At 30.0% G+C, this 22,414-nt stretch overlaps 2 protein-coding genes across 6 annotated transcripts in view; both read right to left on the bottom strand.

The window, feature by feature from the left end:
* Positions 1–5,521, bottom strand: part of LOC145965406 (secretin receptor) — a 38,066-nt gene extending 32,545 nt beyond the window's left edge. For all 4 annotated transcript variants that reach the window (XR_014436692.1, XM_083088937.1, XM_083088939.1 and 1 more), the window contains exon 1: positions 5,367–5,521. The gene's annotated coding sequence lies outside the window, so the exon portion shown is untranslated. The remainder of the gene's footprint in view (positions 1–5,366) is intronic.
* A 3,883-nt stretch (positions 5,522–9,404) lies between these two features.
* On the bottom strand, positions 9,405–19,134 carry LOC145965403 (uncharacterized). Of its 2 annotated transcripts, XM_083088926.1 has the most exons (6): positions 18,858–19,134; positions 14,748–14,813; positions 12,566–12,631; positions 12,342–12,504; positions 11,532–11,883; positions 9,405–10,125 (listed from the first exon to the last, which is right to left on the bottom strand). In XM_083088926.1, exons 1-6 carry the CDS (start codon positions 19,003–19,005, stop codon positions 9,943–9,945), a joined length of 978 nt encoding a protein of 325 aa, XP_082945052.1. In that variant the 5' UTR covers positions 19,006–19,134; the 3' UTR covers positions 9,405–9,942. The 2 variants fall into 2 exon arrangements, with proteins under 2 accessions (XP_082945052.1, XP_082945053.1); XM_083088927.1 differs by lacking the exon at positions 14,748–14,813 and having other exon boundaries at positions 18,858–19,132.
* Positions 19,135–22,414: the final 3,280 nt, after the last annotated feature.

Genomic DNA, 22,414 nt, shown 5'->3' with positions numbered 1-22,414 from the left:
CGCACTTGCAAAAAGCTTGTTTGAGTTCCTTATGAATTTTCATATAAGATTCTTTCGGTGAATTACCAGACATTATATATTGAGATTTAGTGAATACTTGTGAATAGCAGGTGTATATGTTTCACTTGCGAAAAGAATTCGCATAGTTTCATGATCGTGTGTAACAATCCGATTGGATTAATTGAGAATCTGGTGATTTTGCGGACAAGTAAATTGAAATTGCTGTCAAGTGTCGATAAACTTACACTTGATATAATTGATAGAATTGAGAATTGATGCTATTGAAAATCGATATGTATACCTAAGAAATAAAGAAAGATAAAAATAAAATAATTATAAAATAATAATAAAGATTTTTTTCCAGTTTTAATATAATTCATTAATTTTATAGCATCAGTTAATTTTATATTATTTTATTACCAATTAGTATTATTACATTGTAATTGTTTCTTTAAATAAAAAATGTATGTCTGATATTTCCTATCTCCAAAGATTTGTTTGTATTTTCGTATTGCTATTCTTTGGATATCTTGCATGTACTTTGCATTATCTAAAATATTTTAGGATGCTTATAAAATATCTTTGACATTTCTCGAAGGCTTGTATTGCATGCGTTCGTTCATAAAGAGATTCTAAAATCGATACACGCAGTCAGTTGTGCGTGACAAAGGATTATGTTAGGATATCTAAACGCCGAATTAGATGCTCGTTCGGTTTGATAGATATTCGGATTTAAATGTCGGTCACGGGTATGCTCGGTACAAGAGTAAAGTCCTGTTAAAAAACTAGGTGCTCGAAAGATATTGGTATGAAAATATTGGTTATTTAATATTATGTTAGGATATCTAAACGCCGAATTAGATGCTCGTTCGGTTTGACAGCTATTCGGACTTAAACATCGGTCACGGGTATACTTGGTACAAGAGTAAAATCCTGTTAAAAAATTAGGTGCTCGAAAGATATTGGTATCAAAATACTCGTTAATTAATATTATGTTAGGATATCTAAACGCCGAATTAGGTGCTTGTATCATTTTACACAATTTTCGATTTGAATGTCGATCGCGTTTATCGCTGTACAAGAATAAAATGGTATAAAAAAAATATATTTTAAAAATATCTTAACAGTTTCTGAGAGCACCTAATTAGCACCTAATTATTACGTATTTGTTTTTTTTATAACTTTATTATTTATATATTTTTTTATATGGGGGGGGGGGCAACTCAATATTAAGTCAGCCCCACCCATTGTGAATTTAATTTTCTGCTAAACGGTATGAGCACCTAATTTTTCACTTTAGCACCTAATTAGTACCTAATTAGCACCTAATTTTAAGTTAGGTTAGAACTTATTTTGAGCTGGTGGGGGGGCTAACTTAATAGGGGTCCGACAATTTAACTTCTCTAATCACTGTAACTGGTTCAACTTTCGTTTATCTTGCTGTGTTAACGAAACAAGTAAGAGCAATTAGAGGCAATTACTAGCTATGTGCAAAAAATGTGCACTCAATTATTTAAACAATATCTAAATCGCTCATAAAATGAAAGCGATTATATCATGACTTCTGTTAAGTCGTAGCTTTAAACTTTGAGCTTAATAGTTCTTGTCTCTATTTCTTTTCCACATCTCTCTCAGCATTATTCGACTTGTAAAGTGCCATGTCTTATATTTGTAGTTTGTTTTATTTTAGATATTCATGAAACTCTCTCATTGCTTTCGCTAAATCAAACAGATTAATTGTTTCACAAATCGTTTAAGATAATAGCGATATTTTGTTAGAATCCAGCTTAATAATTGACATTGTTTTTTTGCAATTATAGTAGTAATTAAATAATTTACATAATAGCTATAGGTATATTTCTTACCATACATGCTGCAATCATTTTTTCATTAATAATATAATTAATAAATTCATTAATAAATTCATTATTAATAAATTCATCATTAATAAATTAATAGTTTAATAAATTAATACTGTTATAAATGTCTGATGTGAGTTAAACTAAATTCCCTATAAATAGAAATTCAGAAAGATTCGAGTCTTGTAAATATCTATCCTTGACACGATTATTATCAAACGCATAATTACAGTTGGATTATAGTGGGCGACCCAAGGGTTCTTAAGATTAAGGATTATTAACTGGATGAAACGAGCTTATTTTACGAGAAGACATCTAAAAACATGGTTTGTCATTAACAAATCTAACGTCCCGTGGGCGTTGAGATTGATGAAGACTTGAAAGTTTAAATCAGACATCTCTCAAAACTAGATTAACCTCGTTATCACAAAACGAGTGCTGAAGACTAGTATTACGTTTGTCTCTTCACTTTTCATTGACAAGACGAAACGAAATTACAGGTGACGCGCATCAACGTATTCTTAAGAAAAGACAGTTCTGTAACTTATAGAATGCGGATATAATATAATTACAAAACGTCACGTATAACATAATTACCGGTCTGGCCATTATTATGCTTATAATTCTTATTAAATTATATTAATAACGAGTAATTTATTTAAAAGTTATAATATAAATAAAATATAATGCAATCTTATTAATTTCATGGGAAAGCGTTATCATAATTCCTAAAAAATTCAGAACAATTTAATTGTATTGAAAATAAATGTAGTTAATTTTGAAATTCTTTGAATAATTTATAAGGTTATCAAAATATATATTAAAATATTAATTTTTTTCACTGAAAGTTAATCGAATCGCTTTATTTGCTGTGGAAGTTATTTTAATATAAATAATATAATAAAGAAAAGGATTATGTGATATTTCTCGTATATATTTACGATATCAACCAGGGACTTTAAGACATCCGCGGCAGTTTTCAGTTTCGAACGGAATTGAAATTCTGCACTCTCGAGAAATCGAGGAAGCATCGAAAGAAATGAATAGCATTATCTTGAACAAGTTTCATAATGTGGTCAGCTTCCTCCACTGCTTCCTCCCAAATGACCTTTCAGCATTTCCTTTTTTACAACGGTCTATATTCTACATAATTCTTTTATTATCCTTGTATGGATCGGTGCTTTTCCAGCACTTTATTGGATCAAGTGTAAGCTTATCGACACCGGACAGCAACCTCCTCAATTTACGTAATACATAATCCGCAAAATCGCCGGATTTTCAGTTCTATCAAGTTTTATCTATACGGTTCTCAATCTATGCAGTTTTTGAAATTTAGAAACTTTGTATTCTTATCATGCTATTCTTAGCATGCTGCTGCAATTATTTTTAATACAAACATTGAAGATTTTCAAAATTATTTCAAAACAAAATATGCGCAAATATCTTAGATAATAAGAATATCATAAAAAAGAAATCGTTCTTCATGCAAAACTTGTATCTAATATTTCTTTCTCTTCATATAAACGAGAAAGCTAAGCTGTCACAAACAATATTGCCATAAGGAAAATATTGACAACTGGGACAAAGGCATTCTCAATCATGCTGCAGGATATAGTTGCTAATAATGAAAATAAATTTAAAAAACTTAAATATGGAAAAATCTAACTTTTTAGTTAATTAATTTAATAAGCAAAATTTACATCTCCTTAGAAATATGGAAATATAAATAACTTTTTAATCATAAATTATCGGAAATGTTTAAAGCTCTTTTTATAAATTAAATGTTATTGACGTAAGAATGTTATTGATGTTTACATCATTCTTTAAAATTTTAGTTTTATATTTTTTAACAGTTTTTTATTTGTATTCTCAATTTCTCTTGCATTATTTACGTAAAATTTACTTTTTTTGATTAAAGTCATTCTCAGTGTTTCAGATATAAAAAAATTTCTTGTTAAGTAAATTTTTTTGTATATTTGCATTTATATATATATTTAATAATTATCTAAAATTATGTGGAATTCACTTTATAAAATTCTAATTTAATTTACAATAATTTATTTCTACAAAAAATAAGAAATTATTTTTTGGGCAGATTTAGTTTTTACATAAAAATATATAAAATCTGAGTTTCAAAGATGTTGATACTTTGCTCTTATACGGTACATTTATCATGCGAAAAACTTACAGATGAATACCATTACATGCAATTTTATGATTAATCATTATAGCGTTTCAACTTGATTTTCCGAAATTCTCTCAATACCATGTAAATTCTCTTTTATTATATTTGCACAAGTTGGTGAATCATGTCATATTATTATATAATTAACTAAAATTATTTTTTTCTGTATTTAAATTTCGTATATATTATCGTATATATTATCATCAACTGATGCATCGTCGTTTCCCTGTTAGATGGGATCTAGCTCTTGTTTTATATATTTATGGCATTTTTGATATATTTTTTGTATATTATAATTAAGATATTGGTTATTTGATATAAATTATTAATTATATATGCGCGTCGGGAAGAAGATAAACTTTTTTATATCTTGCGTGATTTTTACGTTTCGTAATACATAATATGTGAGTTTAAAAAAAATTCATATTTTTGATTATGGTTTATATACTTAATATATATTCTTGGTATTTTTTATTTATTGTTAATATTTTTTGTATTTTTGATATTTTTGGTTTATTCTTTTGGTACTCTTGGTATTTTTTATTTATTCTTGAAGTCTTAGGGGGACTATTAGAACTTTGATTAATTTTTCAAATTATTAATAATAGAGGCTAACTTTACATACTTTTATAATTGTCTCATTCCTTCTATTTAGATCCTTCAAAACAGAATCTCAGTCATCGTGGTAGAAATTTCTGTCAGCTTTTCTAAAATCTCTGTTTGTCTTGTTGAGGGATTTGTCTTTTTTGACTGAGTCTCTGTTGGAGGAATATTTGTTATTCACTTCTTCCCTCGAATAGTCTTAACTTTTATCGCTTTTATTAGATATCTTGGGATAGGAGAAGGAGGGTTGGATGAGTGATTAGGACGAGGATCGTACGGAGGTGAAGAAGCATTCTATCATCTCGGGTAATATATTAAATGTTATTTCGATGGTGTGTTAACATAAATTGTATGACGAAATGATGATTTAATACATGTGCATTTATAGCGAAACTTTATAATCTTTTACTTTTAATTATATTATATTATTAATACTTGAAATCTTAATATTCTCTTGGGATCTGAATAGTTTGAAAGTAATATAACTTGGTTATACGACATTATTGTTTAACTTTACATACGCCGTTGACAATTCTCATTCATAAAAATCAGTTCATTTTTTCATATATTTTTATATGAACGATTATATAATGATAATAATCAATTATATCTCGCGATCAAAAATTTGCAGACAGAGAAAGCGTATTTTTCAAGCTCGAAAAAAAATATTAGAGAATAAACTGTTTAAATAAAAATATATATAATGAATGTAATCTTACATAATCGTGTATTAACCAAAGATTTTTGGATTAACTCTGATGTTGGCATTTTCTTCACATTTGTTGTCACTCTTATATATGCGTGATATGTTTAATATCGCGAGCTTGCGGCATGTCAGATTGTCCGACCACACTGTTCACGCGTCTGACATCGGGCGCCGTTTCAACGCGACTGTCTTCCTGAGACATACTCTATATTGTCGGATCTTACGCATGTCCGTCCGACTTCCGACTCCCTCTTCCTCTCTTTCGCGCAACCCCATCATCGGTGTTCGTTCCATTCGAGGCTTTCCTCGTTGCACTCGTATGTGCGCCTCTTGTGCGCCTGTCGGCTCGCATAATCCCCACCAACTGTTGCTGTATAAATGTCATATATTCCAATGTATATCAATATATGGTATATTGTTATATTTGTATATTTTTTATATTGTTATATTTAATATTTGTTATATTATTACATTTATTTATTATTTATTTTGTATATTTCTTGTCTATTGTTTAGTATATCCTTTTTTGACTATTCTGGGTTCTTATATATTTCTTGTCACAATTAATAAGCGGATCTTGGAATAACAAGCAAAATTTATTTCTTCTTAATAAAAATATGGAAGTGTAAATGTTTTGTTAATCATAAATTAAATCTTTAAAGTTTGTTGCAGATTAAATTTTATTGAAGCAAAAAATTGCGTAAAACAAAAGAATCTTAATTTTATATATATTTTTTTTAAATTAATACAGATGTTTTTATTTGTACTATTATTTTTTTTGCATGATTCACATAAAATTTATTTTTTCTTCGCTAAGTCATTTTTAACGTTTCAGTAATCTTATTCTTACATAAATATTGATACGTCGTAAATGTTCGACGATATAATTTGTTTGCCGATTCAATGTATTTAATGATTTGCAATTAAAATATTTTAATCTTGCGTATGAGACAATTGTTATACTAATTGTTATACTAATTAAAATCTTGTTTACACTAATTAAAATCTTATACCACTTGTTCTACAAATAGTGGAAAGCTGATTTAATTTACCATTACATTTCGATAAACATATAAATTCCTTTGATAAAGAATTGATGACTACTTATATTCGTTCTATATACTATAAATACACAATTCATCAGGATAAGAATTTATTCTTATAATATTTTATTGATATTTGTTTATTAATAATGATTTGAAGCTATCGATTACGGATTTGAAGAAATGAACATAAATAATCGTCTTTAAATAACTGAGAGAGCAAATTTACAAATAGTGTCGTGTTTAAAATTTTTATACTGAATTTGTACAAAACGAAAAAAACCAATATAAAATATACCAACAACACACAACATGGAAAAATATAATTTAAAATTTAATTCAATTTAAAATTCAATTTAATTTAAAACTTTAAAAATTCAAAAAAACATTTTTTAAATCAACGAATTATATTCATCAGATTGATAAAATTTTGTTTTGCATTGTTATTTCGAAGGTATATAAAATAACCGAAAGCCAATTCCAAATTGTATTCTATCCTACACAACTTAATATAATAGTTAAAATCAATTATTATAACTTTCTCTTGTCTTATAAGAACTATTTATATTCTGATTTGATTAATTAATTGATGTTGTGAAATGGCGCCCGGTTGGATGCGTGAATAGTGCGTGAATAGTTTCGAACAATCTTGCACGTCGCGAGCTCACCGCAATGTTAGACATGATGTCAATATCGTATAAACGACATATAAACATTCGTTAAATTATCGCAAAATTGCAATAACACTTTACAACGTTTTAGAAGAAAAATAAATAAAAATAATTCCGTTAAAGATACCAAGTGCGAGAAAAAATTCACTATTTTACACATTGATTTAAATATAATTTCAAGTTTATTTTCTACAATTTGACAAATTTTTAAAAAGAAAAAGCGAAAGAAAACATTTTTGAAATGTTTCAAAATATCTGACACATGTTTAACTTTGAATCAACAGTCTGTTCGCAGTCCAATTTATTTCTCGCGGCTTGTTAAACAACAATGTCAAACAGAATTTCCGATATGTGTCTCGTTGTTAGCTTTGTACTTTTACTATCGAGAATGAACGCGATAGTTTAACAGGACGCTTTTGTGCGTCCCAAGGCAAATCACTCTACCACATCGCAAAAATTAATTACTGAGAAATAGAGATCTCGTGTCTCGGTAAATATTTTCAATCTCATATCAAACTCACATATAATATAATAAGAAATTTTCATCGTATATCTCGCATCAAAATGAAAATAAATGCAAGAAAAATAATAGCGGTTTTGCAATTTCATTAAATGGTCGATATCATAAATAGAAATAGTCAACCAGCTTACGTGATATTGCGTAGCAATGGCTAATAACGTTCAAATTCAGAATTTGTGGCATAATATTCTCGCGAATACATACATCATATGTACATATGATCTATCATTGAAACTTTGATCCTGAAGCATCATTTCATTCGATGACTTATGCGTGTTGTTATCAAATATTCACTGTCTGTACATTTCCCACGATGTCGGTTTTCTCTATTTATGCGTTAATTACGTCAAATTGATTACGATATTCGCAAACATTCAATACTCTCTCATGTTTTATACTTGTGCAATATTTAACATATTATCAATTGCATAATGAATCAAATTATTGTTTATTATATAATTTCACGATTCTCGGAAATTATTCAATCGCGCTCGATAAAACATCATAAAATAAACATCTTAATAAAATACATGAGAAAAATCCATATTCTCAAACTGATATGTAATAATATCTCTCGCTGATTTTATTATGTAAATAATTTTAGTAAGGATTATAATAAAAATGGACAATTGCACATCAATTCTTATTATTTCAAGATGTACATTTATTAGTAAAAGTTATATTCAAGCATACAATTGTATGTTTTATGCACAAGTGGGATATATAAAATGTATTTGTATTTATATAAGATTAATTTATTCTGTGTTGACTGTCAAAGAAAAAATCTCATGCTAATTATTATAAAACCTTGTACCATCTTATTGTTATATAAATATAACAATAAAAGCTGATTTAATTTATCATTAAATTTTGATAGAAAAAAATCATCTTTGAACATTTGATTAAATAGATTAATTGTGTATATAATTAATCTCATATAGCTATTTTGAGAACACATGTACTGCTAAATATTTAAAATATAAATTTATATATATTTATATAAATTATTTTAAATTTTGCATTAGATGCATTCATAAAAATATCTGAGTGGAATTTCTATTATACTAAACACTTGTGCAATAGTAAATACTACATAACATGAGAAATAAATTCGTCATTAATTCGTGAATTTCATTAAAAAACAGTTATGCGATCATGATATCGGAGTGAATTCGCGTTATGATCTTTTTATTTTTTTGCTAATATAAATGATTATATATTAATTTATTGAAAATATTAAAAGTAGACCGGTTGATAACACGAAAGTAAAATCGTTTCATTGTCAATAGAACTTTCGAAACTGAAAAGCTTTTTTAATTTATTTAAAAGCTTCGGATAAACACAAATGATGGAATATGATTGATTATAAATGATCTTATTCTAATAATGAATACTGTCAGATCATTCTTGCAGTATAAATATTATCGAAAGATTTGCAACAAGATGAATCAACTGGATAGTTAGTTGAAGATATGTTCGACAGATAAATTTATAATCTTTTTTTATCATGAAATCTTCAACAAAATCAACATGAGATAGTCAAATTGATCACTAATAGTATTCTATCATTTTGCATTTTGAATTTTAAGATATTAAATTATTTTATAAAATTAATTATATATATTATTTTGCTTTTTTTCTTACACAATTTATTTTACAAATTTGTTTTAACAATTTAATGGTAATAATGTATTTTAATGAAAAGAAAGTAAACATCGGGAAAAGAAATTTCTTTAATTTCACGCAGAATCGAGATTATAATCGTTAAATCATTATTATACTGAAGTTTCACGAATAATTCGATACGTACAAATATGTGAATTTATAACATTATAAATATTTAATAAATTTTATGTAATTACATACATTGCAACGATCTTATTCGATAAAATTGCGGTGCCATTTACAACATGTACATTATCACTTAATTATTTTATAACAGTTAACAAAACATTAACATTAATTCTATCACACGCTGCTTTCCAAATAATAGTAATCCTAACTGACATTCATGGCGCATATTGCGTTTAGCGTAACTAGTGTATAACAATTAATTCTTAATGATATATAACGATGTACTGGCAAGGCAGTCAAAGACCTTCAAAGTTATCGTTATGCGTATTACGCAATACAAAGTTAATTTGAAAGTCAATTAGACTCTATCCCATTTTACATTTTATTGTCTTTCTAATGGCTTTGACGCATTCGGCTGCAATTATTTAGCCCCTTATATCTTGAACGAGGACAGTCTTCAGATTTTATCAGGTGCGTTAAGCTCGTGTTATTGCGCTCATAATTATTGCGCGACCCGATAACTCGGCGATATTTTTTTACAATTTTTCACGGATATTTTTGTCAAGGTATCAATAAGTGCGTGATGTCGCCGAATTCGTACTCGCCCAGAAGAACGCGAAACAGATCTCTCATCGTGAGATGATGAATCGTCTCGTTCACGTGGCTCGCTACGTAGTCCTGAATAGGCGGCAATATGTCCGGTTTAATGATGTCCATTGCTTCTGGTGTTAACTCCTCAAAGACCTGCGAACAGATCGATTTATCCGTTCGATTTATCGAATTCCACGTTCATTTAATCTAGCATTGTATTTCCACCGGAATTTTATTCCATTCTATATGATCACAGAAAATATACAAAAAATTAAACGTAACTCAACTGCACATTGTAATTAAATGTACTGTAACTTTTTTATTGTCGGTTAGCTATCTATAATTCATTGTATATCACTTGGAAGTAATCAATTGACGATATGTAGCTAGATTGACAGATGCACAGCTGAAATTTGCATTGCCGCGAAGGTGACAGATACAAACGAATTGAATGATTAATATTATACTCTTTGAAATGGGTAAGCAGTGAATGATCGATTAAAAAATTTTGTTCATCTTCTATGAATATAAGTATTATTTTTTGCCTCGTAGATTTAATTTTTAAATCACGCAAAGTGTTTAAATTACGAGATATTGCACGTTTCTAAAGCATATATAAGCATTATTTAAAATTTATAATAAAATAAAACGACGTTTTGAATAATCACTTTAATAAATTGCCTAAAGTTTTAATCACACAATAATTATATAATAATATTATATTTATGATTTTAAACAAATTATCAGACTTTATTACAGTAAAATAATAAAAAGTATAATTATTTATTGATTTATGACAAGCAGTTATTGTGAGATGTGCTTTAATTATTTAAAAAATTACAAGTTTTATCAAGAGCTTTTTCGAAACTTTTTTTGATGATATATAACAAATATATAATAAATATATGATGTATTTATTTTGATATTTAAATAATATAGAAAATATATACTGAAACTTGTCAGCCATATGAAGACAATTAGAATTTTTTAATTTCGTGAATAAAATATAAAAATTAAAGCTAATAGAATCGCATCTCTAGAATTTTTATTTTAAAAAAGAAAATAAATTTTTATTTTATTATATTCCTCATAATAAAAACGATTCTGTTCGCAATCCCGATAACATTCGAAGATTTATACGAGCATATTGCACTTTTGTGTAAGCTGTGTACAGTTCGTTTTACAACCGGTTGCCTTTTGCGATCGATATAATATTTATCGGTGAGAAATTCTTTATGAATCATTTTTCGATATCCGTTGCGATTTTTTCGTGATGCACGAGAACGTCAGTGGAGCGAGGTCACATTTGTCCGGTCATTGAAACTGAAAAATTCCAGGTCGTCCGTTGAATATTAATCATTCAATTCATTCGTATCCGTCACCTCGGCGGCAACGCAAATTTCAGCTGTGCATCTGTCAATCTGGCCACGCGTCAATTGATTACTTTCAAGTGACAGTAATGAATTATAGATAGCTAACGGGCAATGCAAAGTTAAAGTACATTTAATTACAACATATATGGTTGAGTTACACGCATACTTAATTATGTATCATCTTACTTGGCTCATAATTTGTCCGATCTTCTCGCCGCCCATGAAGTTCTCCAGATATATCTTGATGGCGCGCAATGAGAAGTCGAGCTCGAATTTCTTCATATACATTCCTCTTGCGTAGCCTAGCACGGTGTTTACGTAGGCACGGAAGCCGCGCACAGTCATCTCGAAGGGACCTGCGCCGCGTAACGGATACATATCGCCCAATATTCCGGATATATTGTAATAGCCCGTCGCTAAGATCTCGGGAATGGAAATGTTGACGGCGATGGTGGGACCGATCAGCGATAACTTGGCTCGGTCAATTAGAAAGGTCGACAATTTCCTCAACTCCAGGTTTTCGATCACTAGATGTACTCTGACAAACAGATTCACGACATATGTTACATGTATGTGTGGAATCTTGTTTTGCGAAGCTATTAACACATTCCAATCGCAACAATCGGTATCTTTCATTTGTGGATAGAGAAAAAAATAAATCTTAGATATTCAGGCGTCAGAAAAGAGTGTCTTAATCACAGACGTTTGAATGATTAAAGTAGCTAAGAGAAGATGCGAGTAAAGTATAATTTCGATAAATTCAATTTTTAATGCTGCAGAAATTGAAGACAAGCGATACATTTTTATAGCCACGAGGAAACATCTGAGTTGCTTAAGAAAGTTTACGAAATTGTAAAATCATTTTAATCATGAGAATCTTTGTAAACGTTCCCTCCAGATTGCATACCAAGGCGCACAATAATCGTTTTTTTACCGTGATTCTCGTAATCTCCGGAATCCGATGTACCCTACCGCGTATCGGATCCATCGACTTACTTTCCTATTTCTGGATTATCCGTGTCGATGTCGATTTCGTCGAGCGTGAACGGCTCGAGCGGAGGGATACCTAGCTCCGGGATGCCGTTGCGCATTCGAACGCGGAATTTCTCCAGGAATCTTCGCAACTTGAACTCGAGACCCATCGACGCGGCGCTGTCGACTGTCCACAATTGGACGATTAGCATAAATGCGAGTAAGCGATAACGAGTACCGATACTTACTGACTCCGGTCGTCATTCGCGTGGCGTTGATTAATAAATTTCTCGGTCTCTCCACTGCGTTGGTTACTACAATCAGAAGACGAAACATTCTCTCACTCTCATTTATCTTACTTATCTTATTGCGCCTGCTTGTTATTGCCGCTGCTCAGGCATTAACTCTTTCTCTGCCACGAGAGCCGAGCTTCCTGTGTGTTGTATGCCAATCTCTGCGTTGTTTACACATACGCGAAATTGCATACTCGTGAAAAGACCAACTTTGTTTAATTTTGTCAAGATAAATTACTCTCTATGAAATATGAATATGATGTGTGTATGTTTGTGTGTGTGTGTGTGTGTGTGTGTGCGTGAATAGAGAACAAATTTTGTGGGGTTCCATATATATATATTTAATGATATAAGTTACATGTATGTGTGGAAATGTGCTAAATTTGAATGATTTTATTGACTTCAAAATAAGAATTGATCTCCATTCTTTTGCCAAGGAAAGTAAGACAAAAAATTTCATTTTTTTTGTATTGCTTTCTAAAGAATCTCTCATTGCAAAAGTATAATACATTAAACGCAATCAAAATTTATATAAATCCAATAATTGTAAACTTGAAGGAATTTATAAAATAAAGATTTTTAAATTATCATTAAAAGAAATAAATTTAATATAATACTTTAATTTGTTGTATAAACTTTTAATTTAATTTATATAATATAACATATGTTTGTGTGCGTATATACATAGAAAGTTAACGCGTGATAATATCTCTTAATTATATAAATTAAGAATTATTCCAAGAACACAGGTATCTCAGCATGGAAAGATCGAAGATAGAAGCGCGAAAGTAATCTCATGCATAACATAGCGGAATCGTTAATTAATCAGCATTGTGATCATTTTTTTGTATAATATGTCGGTCTTTGACATCTATCATTTACATTTGAATACAGTATCGCAATATGAATCGGCAGACGTCTAATTTATTTCGAGAGTTCATTGAAATATTTATTATATCGTTTGCAGTCTTTAAAGTTCTAATTTTCGGTGGTATATTATTGAAAAGAACTGAAAAGTATATTACATATTATGAAATTTTTTATTCCAATATATATAATATATAATTTCTTAGACATGACTAATAAATATAATTTATTCTCATTATAATTATGCAAGTTGAAATTATCGTAATATTTATTGAGAGTCGTTCAAGATTCTTTCTTGCACTTTCCTGTGAAAGTTTGTTAGCGATTCCATTTAAGTGGATAAATAAAAGCGTAACATTCAATTCGATCGTCATTATTCGATGGCGACGCAAATGAAACGATTCGATAGCAATCATTTAAAAAGGAATTAAAAAGCAATCTATATCATGAACTTCCATAATGCAATTACAAGCGTTTTCCGCGATATAGAGAAACGCAATCTCTTCTCAATCAAATGCTCCTTGCCATGCCGCGTTATTACAGGTCGAATTACGCGGCATTAATGTATTTCTCCGTCAGAGACTTCCGTATATTTGCATCTCCGAGAGAGCGCTTCTACTTCACATGTAGCGCATGCTCGGAATTTACGTTAACGCAAATTACATTCTCCAAACCTTCTGTGGAAGTGCAATTGGCCGCTAATCTTTCGACATGCTCCACGTGCTCTTCCATTTCTTCATTACGTTCAATAATATGCACGTATATGCAGATTTTACAAGATGATGCAGAACATTTTCGATTTTTTTTTCAATATAAAATATTGCTGCTGAAAAAATACATGTGTACGTAATATTTTTTAATTAATAATTTAGAAGCATTAAAAAATCTGGATTTAATTTTTAAATATTTTTAATTTGAGGAAAGATGTTTAAAGGGATATATCCAAAATTAAACTCTTTCTGATTAAAATATAATTTATACAAATAATAAAGAAATAAATTAATAATTTTCATTAGTTACACACACACACACACACACACACACACACACATTTGAGATATAAAGAAGCGTTTCATAAAATCAATCGAGATTTTCAAATAAAATTATATCTCAACATTGTTTCTTCAATAGCAAACGCGCAAGTATTTGCAAACTTTTCGCAAGCAGTTTTTTTTCTCTCGTTTTTTAGGGGAAAGCTGAAGCCGCATTTTAAGCGTGAAATAGATGCATAAGCCTTTGAATTATCATTGCATTTTTTGCGAAAACGTACTGTATTCCGCGGCAGTATCCGTAACGCGATGCAATAGTTCTTTTTGCCGTTGCACGACTCTCGTTACTGTAACAAACGATCACAAGTCAACGAGACATCTTTGCAAACCAAAACCGATTAGCCAAAAGTTGGAATGTTAATGTTAAAAATTTGTACAGTAATTAACATTCATATATACAAGAAATTTTCAATAATATAATACATATAATTAACTGCTTCTTAGCATAACACTAATATTTTTTTAATTAATACGGAAAATGAAACAAAATTTACAGTTGTTAATTGATTTCCGTGATATACTTATCTTGAATAAATATCTTAAATAATTTTTTCAACTTAGATTTAAATAGTATTAAACTCTTATGCAAACAGAGACAGGAATAAAATGTTTTAACTTATAATATTATGTTTTTATATTATTTTCTTTTAAATCCTAAGTGTACTTAATTCGAATATAGATTATATTTAATATCATGGATATGAAATATATATTTACATGTATAAGTTATCTCTTATATTTTTCTTATTAAAATATCTCTTATATTTTCTAAGCGCGATTGCGTATTTCTCTCGCTGTTCTTTCCAAAGCTCAAAGATAAATCGTATTTTGCATTACACAGATGCTTTTCACTTTGTTATTAATGCCTATCATACAATACAGAAGATGTTGATTAAATCCATGATGCACATTGCGTTTAACAATCAACTCTCAAAGCTTTATTCCCACACGTTAATTAAACTGTTTATCGATGCTGATCGCGGAGGCGAACATTGACTACCTATCATGAATTCGAGAATCGGCTTTCTATCCGAGAACGGTTGAATATATCGAGCCGTTATAGTAATTAAATGATTAATCGAATTTGGGTTTTGTTTTGTTGCATCGAACAAGGGAACTTTATCATGAGAATCGGCTTCTCGTCCGAGAAGCGTTAAATTCATAAATACATTCGGCGGTTCTGGTGTGCAGTAATTAAATGATTAATTGAACTTTGAGCGCAAGGACATTGTTCTGTTGTAATGAGTTGTAAGAAATTTTGACGCTCGTGTTTATTATAACTTATAATAGAGAAAGGTTAAATAAAGGTTTAATCGTAATAAAATAACACTTTGCTTTCGCTTTACATCGCGATTTAATGGAACATAAAGCAATTTATGCGGTTACGTTTGATTTCTTACACTTAGATATGCTTTAATCTATGCATTAGCGTTATAAAGAAATCACATATTGAGTTTTCAATGCATTTATGTAACAAGTATACAGAAGATTATGATATTAAGAAATATCATTTATCATTCTTATCGTGTGAATATCGCTATGTGAGCGATATGACTATCAAATCAATATTTGATATATCAATATCAAATATTTAGCCTTTAATCTGGATTAATAAAAGAAAATCGTGAAAAACTACCAATTTGTTGTCGGACTTGTAGTTGTTGGACTTTTAATGGATATTTAATAATGTATCACTCGCTAGATTAAACGATTATTACAAACGGAAAAGTATTACTGAACAAAAATATTCTAAAAATTTGATGAGATAATTAGATGCAGTTGTTCTTTTTTTACGCATGTCGCGAATAAAAATTGTTAATGCATAATTCCTTTTCATTAAGCATTCAACTCGCGTTGATATGTAAAATAGTTGTATGGAAATATAGATGTGACTAATGCTGACGTTGGTGAACAAAAAACGTCTTACGTCGATTGATTTCCAACAACAAGGGAATCTCATACCATTAATAGATATTATTATTCAATGTACGTTAAATTCTTTTTAACATAATTATTAATCCAGTGCACAACGCATGTATTATTGTCTATCTGAATCACTGTCGCTTCCGCGAATAAACGTGCGAATGCATCTTTTTACCTATTCGCGATATACAGGGTGTTTCAGACCACCCGTACCACTCATTTAAAAACTAGAGAAGTGGTTATTTCAAAAAAGTAAAAACATTTTCTTTATAAATCGGGTGCGCTCTATCGAATGGTGATATTTTCAACTTCTGGTTCCGGCCGGAAATAGGCGATTCATTATGTACATAAAAGTATTAAGGTAAGATAATCGAAAAATGAATATTTTACAAGATATTTTACGGTTTATGTAAAATTAAGAAATAATTTCAAGCCTTATAACTCAAAAAGTACTTGAGGAAAAAATATTTTATTATAGTGTTTTGGAAAGCTCTTGAAATAAGCTACAAGAATATGCAATAAAAAATACCATGTTCCATTTTAAAAAATGCACTTCCGGTCTGAATCGCCTATTTCCGGCCGGAACCAGAAGTTGAAAATATCACCATTCGATAGAGCGCACCCGATTTATAAAGAAAATGTTTTTACTTTTGTGAAATAACCACTTCTCTAGTTTTTAAATGGGTAGTACGGGTGGTCTGAAACACCCTGTATAATATAATTTCCGATAATAAAAAAACTATCCTTATTATCGAATTAATTGATAGTCTTTATCAATCTAGTTTGTATTAATGAATATTAATTTCATTTTATTGATAGCGCCGTTTGTTGCTGAGAATATTTCATTTTGAGTTTCAATTAATAAATCGAGTTTAATTTAAATTAAATATTGAGATTAATTTAATTTTTGGAAATATAGATCTTTCGCGCGGAAAAAATGTTTACATTTTATATATTTATATTTTTAATCTACAAAAAATATATTTTAAAACAAATAATGTGTTTTATTGACTTATAGCTTCCGACACTCCAAGTGGAGTTTATCTATGTTTGAACTATACAACTATTTTTTAAATAATTGCACAATACATCGGAATGTCATCTTGAATGTTTCATTTATTTGTGTTACTATCGTTTCGCGATCATCTCTAAAGTCCTATCTCTGAAGTGTTTAATTTGCATTTTTTTATAAAATTATGTCAGTACATTTATCATTTCGCGTGAGACATGCATGAATTATTATCTAAGGTCGATCAAGTTGGAATAATATGTGGCTGTAATCTTGTATCTGATTAAAAATTTAGGTCATTGGATACAATAAATTTCGCGTTTATGCATAATCATTTATGCAAGCTATTGCCGCAAGTTAAATGCCATGTTTAGGAAACTCTCATGTAAATTATGTGAATTTTGGTTCACGAGTTATTTAAACGGGTTATAGCGACTTAAAGGCTAACTTAATCTTTTGCTTTCATCAATCAAACTCGTACTTTCAATCTCGCTGTTGCTGGCGAGGAAAGGCCTTTTCATAGAGCTTTCTATAATATCATCTATTATCTAACATCTTCGCGTACTTATACTTTCCATCCATCCTTAATTGATACTGTTGTATCGCTGTATTTGCGTTTTCACTTTCATTGAATCGTTAATATAGCGCTTCAATATTAAAAAGTTTAAATTCTAAAATAGCATTTAAATCTAACTCATTTTGATTCGGAAATCAAATTATTGACAAAGTATACGTGTCAAAGTATGCGAAAAAATATTAAAATTTATGTAAACTCACTTATCAAAAATAAATGATAAATAAATAAAAAGAATAAAAAAGAATTCAAAAATAAATAAAAAATCATTATGCAGCTTTATCGATACAAATTTAACTAAAGATATTAAAATACTTATTTCTGAAATTTTTAGCTACAATAATTTTTTTGTTATATCGCATTCACAATCGTGTGAAAATAATTTATGCAAAGATATATAATGTTTAATTGCGTATTCAATTTTGCTATTTAGTCGTACAATATTAATTATTAATGTATGTATTAACTGCACAAACATTGATTAATAGAGATGCATGTTAACAATATTTTCCTAGTAAACATTTCAAATTAAACAGTGTACAGATATTATACAGGAATGAGTTAATTAATCAGCGATAGGTCAAAATGCACCATATAGTAGTCTAGAATATTTTTCGTTGATGTAGCTCTTTGTGTTTTATTTACTTTTTACAACATCGATTCTATATTCTAATTTTAATTTTTCTAGATTCTAATTTTTATTCACACATTTTTATTCTATATTTCTAATTTTTTTATCCCAATTGCTATCTTTGTAAATATCTGTGGAATATTCGATAGATTCAACTTCGCAGTATATCGAGATTGACATTTAGATTAACTCACGGAAATTAGTTGCACTATTCGCAACGTTACCGATTCCATCCAAGAGGACGGAGGGCAAGGGCTCGGCGGGCGACGTACTCGCCATCCTAAGGACGACGCCGACGACGCACATCATCGTCGTTGGAAGTCGGGTTACGCGATACTTCATCGTCCTCGCGCGTGACAGGTATGTATCTCGTACAGATACGTATACAAGATCGGAAGTACGGAAAAACGCGCGGAAAAGAGACCGTTCGACCCGCTCCCGTGGAAGCAGGAAGGCTGACTGACAAGATGAAAAACCGTTGGTAGAGTTTACTGCTGCTGTGCAGTCTGACTCCTTCTGCTTGTCACATGCGTGTGTAGATGTGCGAGCGTGTCCAGAGCGAAAGTGAACGTCGTACACGCGCGCGCGTGCTATTCATGTCGACATTTACATTTGCTCGGTCTCTCGTGTTAAATGCGCTCCGGGCAAAAGGCGGTGCAGAATTTTTCAAAGATCCGCGCATCTGACATTTTTCGTCAGCCACTTAATCCTTAGCTTATCTGACAATCAAAAATGTCAATTTAAAATATCGATTAAAATAGCACACATATATATATATATTTTTTTTAGATATATATTTAGATATATATTTTTAAATTGTTCGTAAGATTCTCGTTGGATGAGTGAGTGAATCATACTTTACATTTCAAATTATTATACCCGGTCTAGAAAGAGACGAGTGGATAGATTAATTATTGCATAATCGAAAGACCATTGCTTTTCCAACCTCAATTCTTACAGATACAAAAAACCATATGATTCAGTCACGAATCGACCTAGCTTGTCACTTTTATACATATTGATGAAACACATAGAAACGCGATCGAATGGCGCGGCTTTAATCTTTATACATATACAATATTATTACGAGATTTCGAGATGACTGGTTTTACAGAGAAACTAGAATTAAAGAGAGAGATAGAAGATTGGTTTAAAGTAGGACTAAAGTTGACCGACTGGTGAAATCGATCACGGGTCACATAAATGTACTTTCTGTGACCGTCGTTTATCTAGATAAATAAAATGCTTCTTTGTTGCTTCGCGTTATTTAAAAGTACTCGCTATCGTTTCCACGCGATATGAATTATCATCACGCGACATACGTGAATAGGAATCTATTATTTGCCTGTTCACGTGTTACGAATTCCAAGGATCGTGTCAGTTCGACCCTCGTGTGTATGTAATGTGTCTGGAGAAAGTGAAGGTCTTACATACTCGTATGTGGTTTTACGATTCATTATATTGAATGCTGTGATCATGCAAAGTTTTAATTGATACGATAGTTCTAATTGGTGCGATAAAAATCTATTATTACAAGCACTTTCATAAAACTATTAATACGAACAATTTATTTGTCACATCATCTCATATCACTATGAATTAGATTATTTGAATAGAATCTCATGATGGAGGGGGTATCTGTATAATTTTTTGAAAAACGATCTTATATTAAAGTGAGATATTAAGGTATATTTTTCACATATATTTTTTAAAATAAGATATTAATATTTTTCTAATACCTTTTATCTAATAAATACCCTTTATATAATATGAAAATTGCATTCCTATCTATAAAAATCAAATTAAAATTTTTTTTTTATTCCTGTAAAATTGCAATTTCGGGCTTACATCCCTATGTGATGAAACCCTCGATGAGATTATTTTTAGAATTAGAATGATATAAAATATATAAAAATAGACTATTCTATCTACATCTTAAATTTAATCCTTGAATATAATACGTATACGTACGTATTTACGTCCTTGCAACCTTGCACTTGCATGAATATTGACATTATGTAGCAATTTTATTGTAAAAATATTTGCACAAAAGAATTATCGACCGTCACACTGCGAGCTCGAACTATGATTATATTTTTCTTTTTTCTTCCTTTTTTTTCACTCGAGATTGAGTAACGTTTTTGTTCTCGTTGCTTCCGCATGTGCTATTACGACATGTAACTGGATTAACGAGCTGTAGCGGACTTAAATTCGTTCCTGCGTGAATGCAAGCAATTGTCACTCTCGGATTCTCAAAAATATCTCGAGCAAAAAAAGCATAACGCAACTGTACAACACGTGTTCTAAATAGAGGCGGTATAACAAGTGTAATTTTTCACATTCCTACAATCTCATTTTTGTTGATTTAAAAGAATGCGATTATTTATTATTTAACTCAAAAATTTATTTATTTCAATATTCGATTATCTAATAATTAATAAGAGAAATTGCAAGAGTTTTGATATATCTACGTTAATTATATGCATCAAAATTTATGTCAGTTTTATTACAGGTGTGCATGGAAAGTTGTAGGCAAAACGAAACTACATTAGACTTATTTTATCTTATTTTAATAATAGTGCGCTTGCATATCGGCGTAGATACTATGAATGAATTATAACTGATATACAGAAATTAAGTACAACACGTGTTCTAAACAGAGGCGGTATAACAGGTGTAATTTTTCACACTTCTACAATCTCATTTTTGTTGATTTAAAAAGAGAAGGATGCGATTATTTATTATTTAACTTAAAAATTTAATTATTTCAATTTTCGATTATCTAATAATTAATAAGAGAAATTGCAAGAGTTTTGATATATCTACGTTAATTATATGCGTCAAAATTTATGTCAGTTTTATTACAGGTGTGCATGGAAAGTTGTAGGCAAAACGAAACTACATTAGACTTATTTTATCTTATTTTAATAATAGTGCGCTTGCATATCGGCGTAGATACTATGAATGAATTATAACTGATATACAGAAATGAAGCGTAAAAAATTAGAGAATTTCTACGATCGGATGATTCGTGATATAATCGCTTTCGGCCGTTTTCTCGATCACGAGGTCTCAGGTTAACGTTGTGTAACTGGATTATTACATGCATTTGCGGACGCGGAAGCGCGTAGAAGTGGCTGCATATTTCGGGCGACGGTGCAAGGTAAATTGTCGCAATAGATGTCACGGTGACATCGTGAATAAAAGGGAGCACACGCGGCGTGTAAAACTACTTTACTTGTTGCGCGAAGCTACGTGACGTGCATTGTTATCGTCGGATCGTCCTGTGAGGTTCTCCATCTCGAACAAGCATCTCCGTAGCATCGTAATCGAGTAATTACACCTCAAGCCAAAAGTCGTTACCTTGGGAGAAGATAAATGCACATGCTTCTAGATAATGTCTATTTGCGAACAAATTCTTCCGACATTTATTTTCATTGCGAATTAATATATAAAAATTGCCGCCATTTCTTAGAGGGTTTTTATTCAGTTGCAAGAGTTGCATGAAATTAATTACGAATTTTTTTAATTAAAGAGATAATGAATTTAGCTCTCTATAATTTATAATTTAAGGAACGTATTTATTGGTGCATAAAAGATTACATTAATCTAAGTGGTATAAAAAATATATTCTGAACTTAACATCTTTCTTTAATTTATATTTTTGCAAATATTTTTATACTATTCTTACAGTATATTTAGCTTTTATCTTTATGCGAGAATGAATAAATAAGTAAATACAATTTATAGT

Source organism: Camponotus vicinus, unplaced genomic scaffold (assembly GCF_025532165.1).
Source record: "Camponotus vicinus isolate PSW18456_S1 unplaced genomic scaffold, iyCamVici1.0 SCAF_14, whole genome shotgun sequence".
Lineage (NCBI taxonomy): Eukaryota > Metazoa > Arthropoda > Insecta > Hymenoptera > Formicidae > Camponotus > Camponotus vicinus.
The sequence above is the reverse complement of the archived record's forward strand: the minus strand, read 5'-3'. Positions and strand labels throughout refer to the sequence as shown.

What these genes read in the sequence shown, in the direction of transcription:
- LOC145965403 (XM_083088926.1), bottom strand. Translation starts at nt 19,005, where the DNA reads ATGAAGTATCGCGTAACCCGACTTCCAACGACGATGATGTGCGTCGTC. An exon ending in GAATAGTGCAACTAATTTCC is followed by an intron (nt 14,814 to 18,857) that starts GTGAGTTAATCT and finishes CGTTTGTTACAG; the next exon opens with TAACGAGAGTCGTGCAACGG. An exon ending in GATAATCCAGAAATAGGAAA is followed by an intron (nt 11,884 to 12,341) that starts GTAAGTCGATGG and finishes TCTGTTTGTCAG; the next exon opens with AGTACATCTAGTGATCGAAA.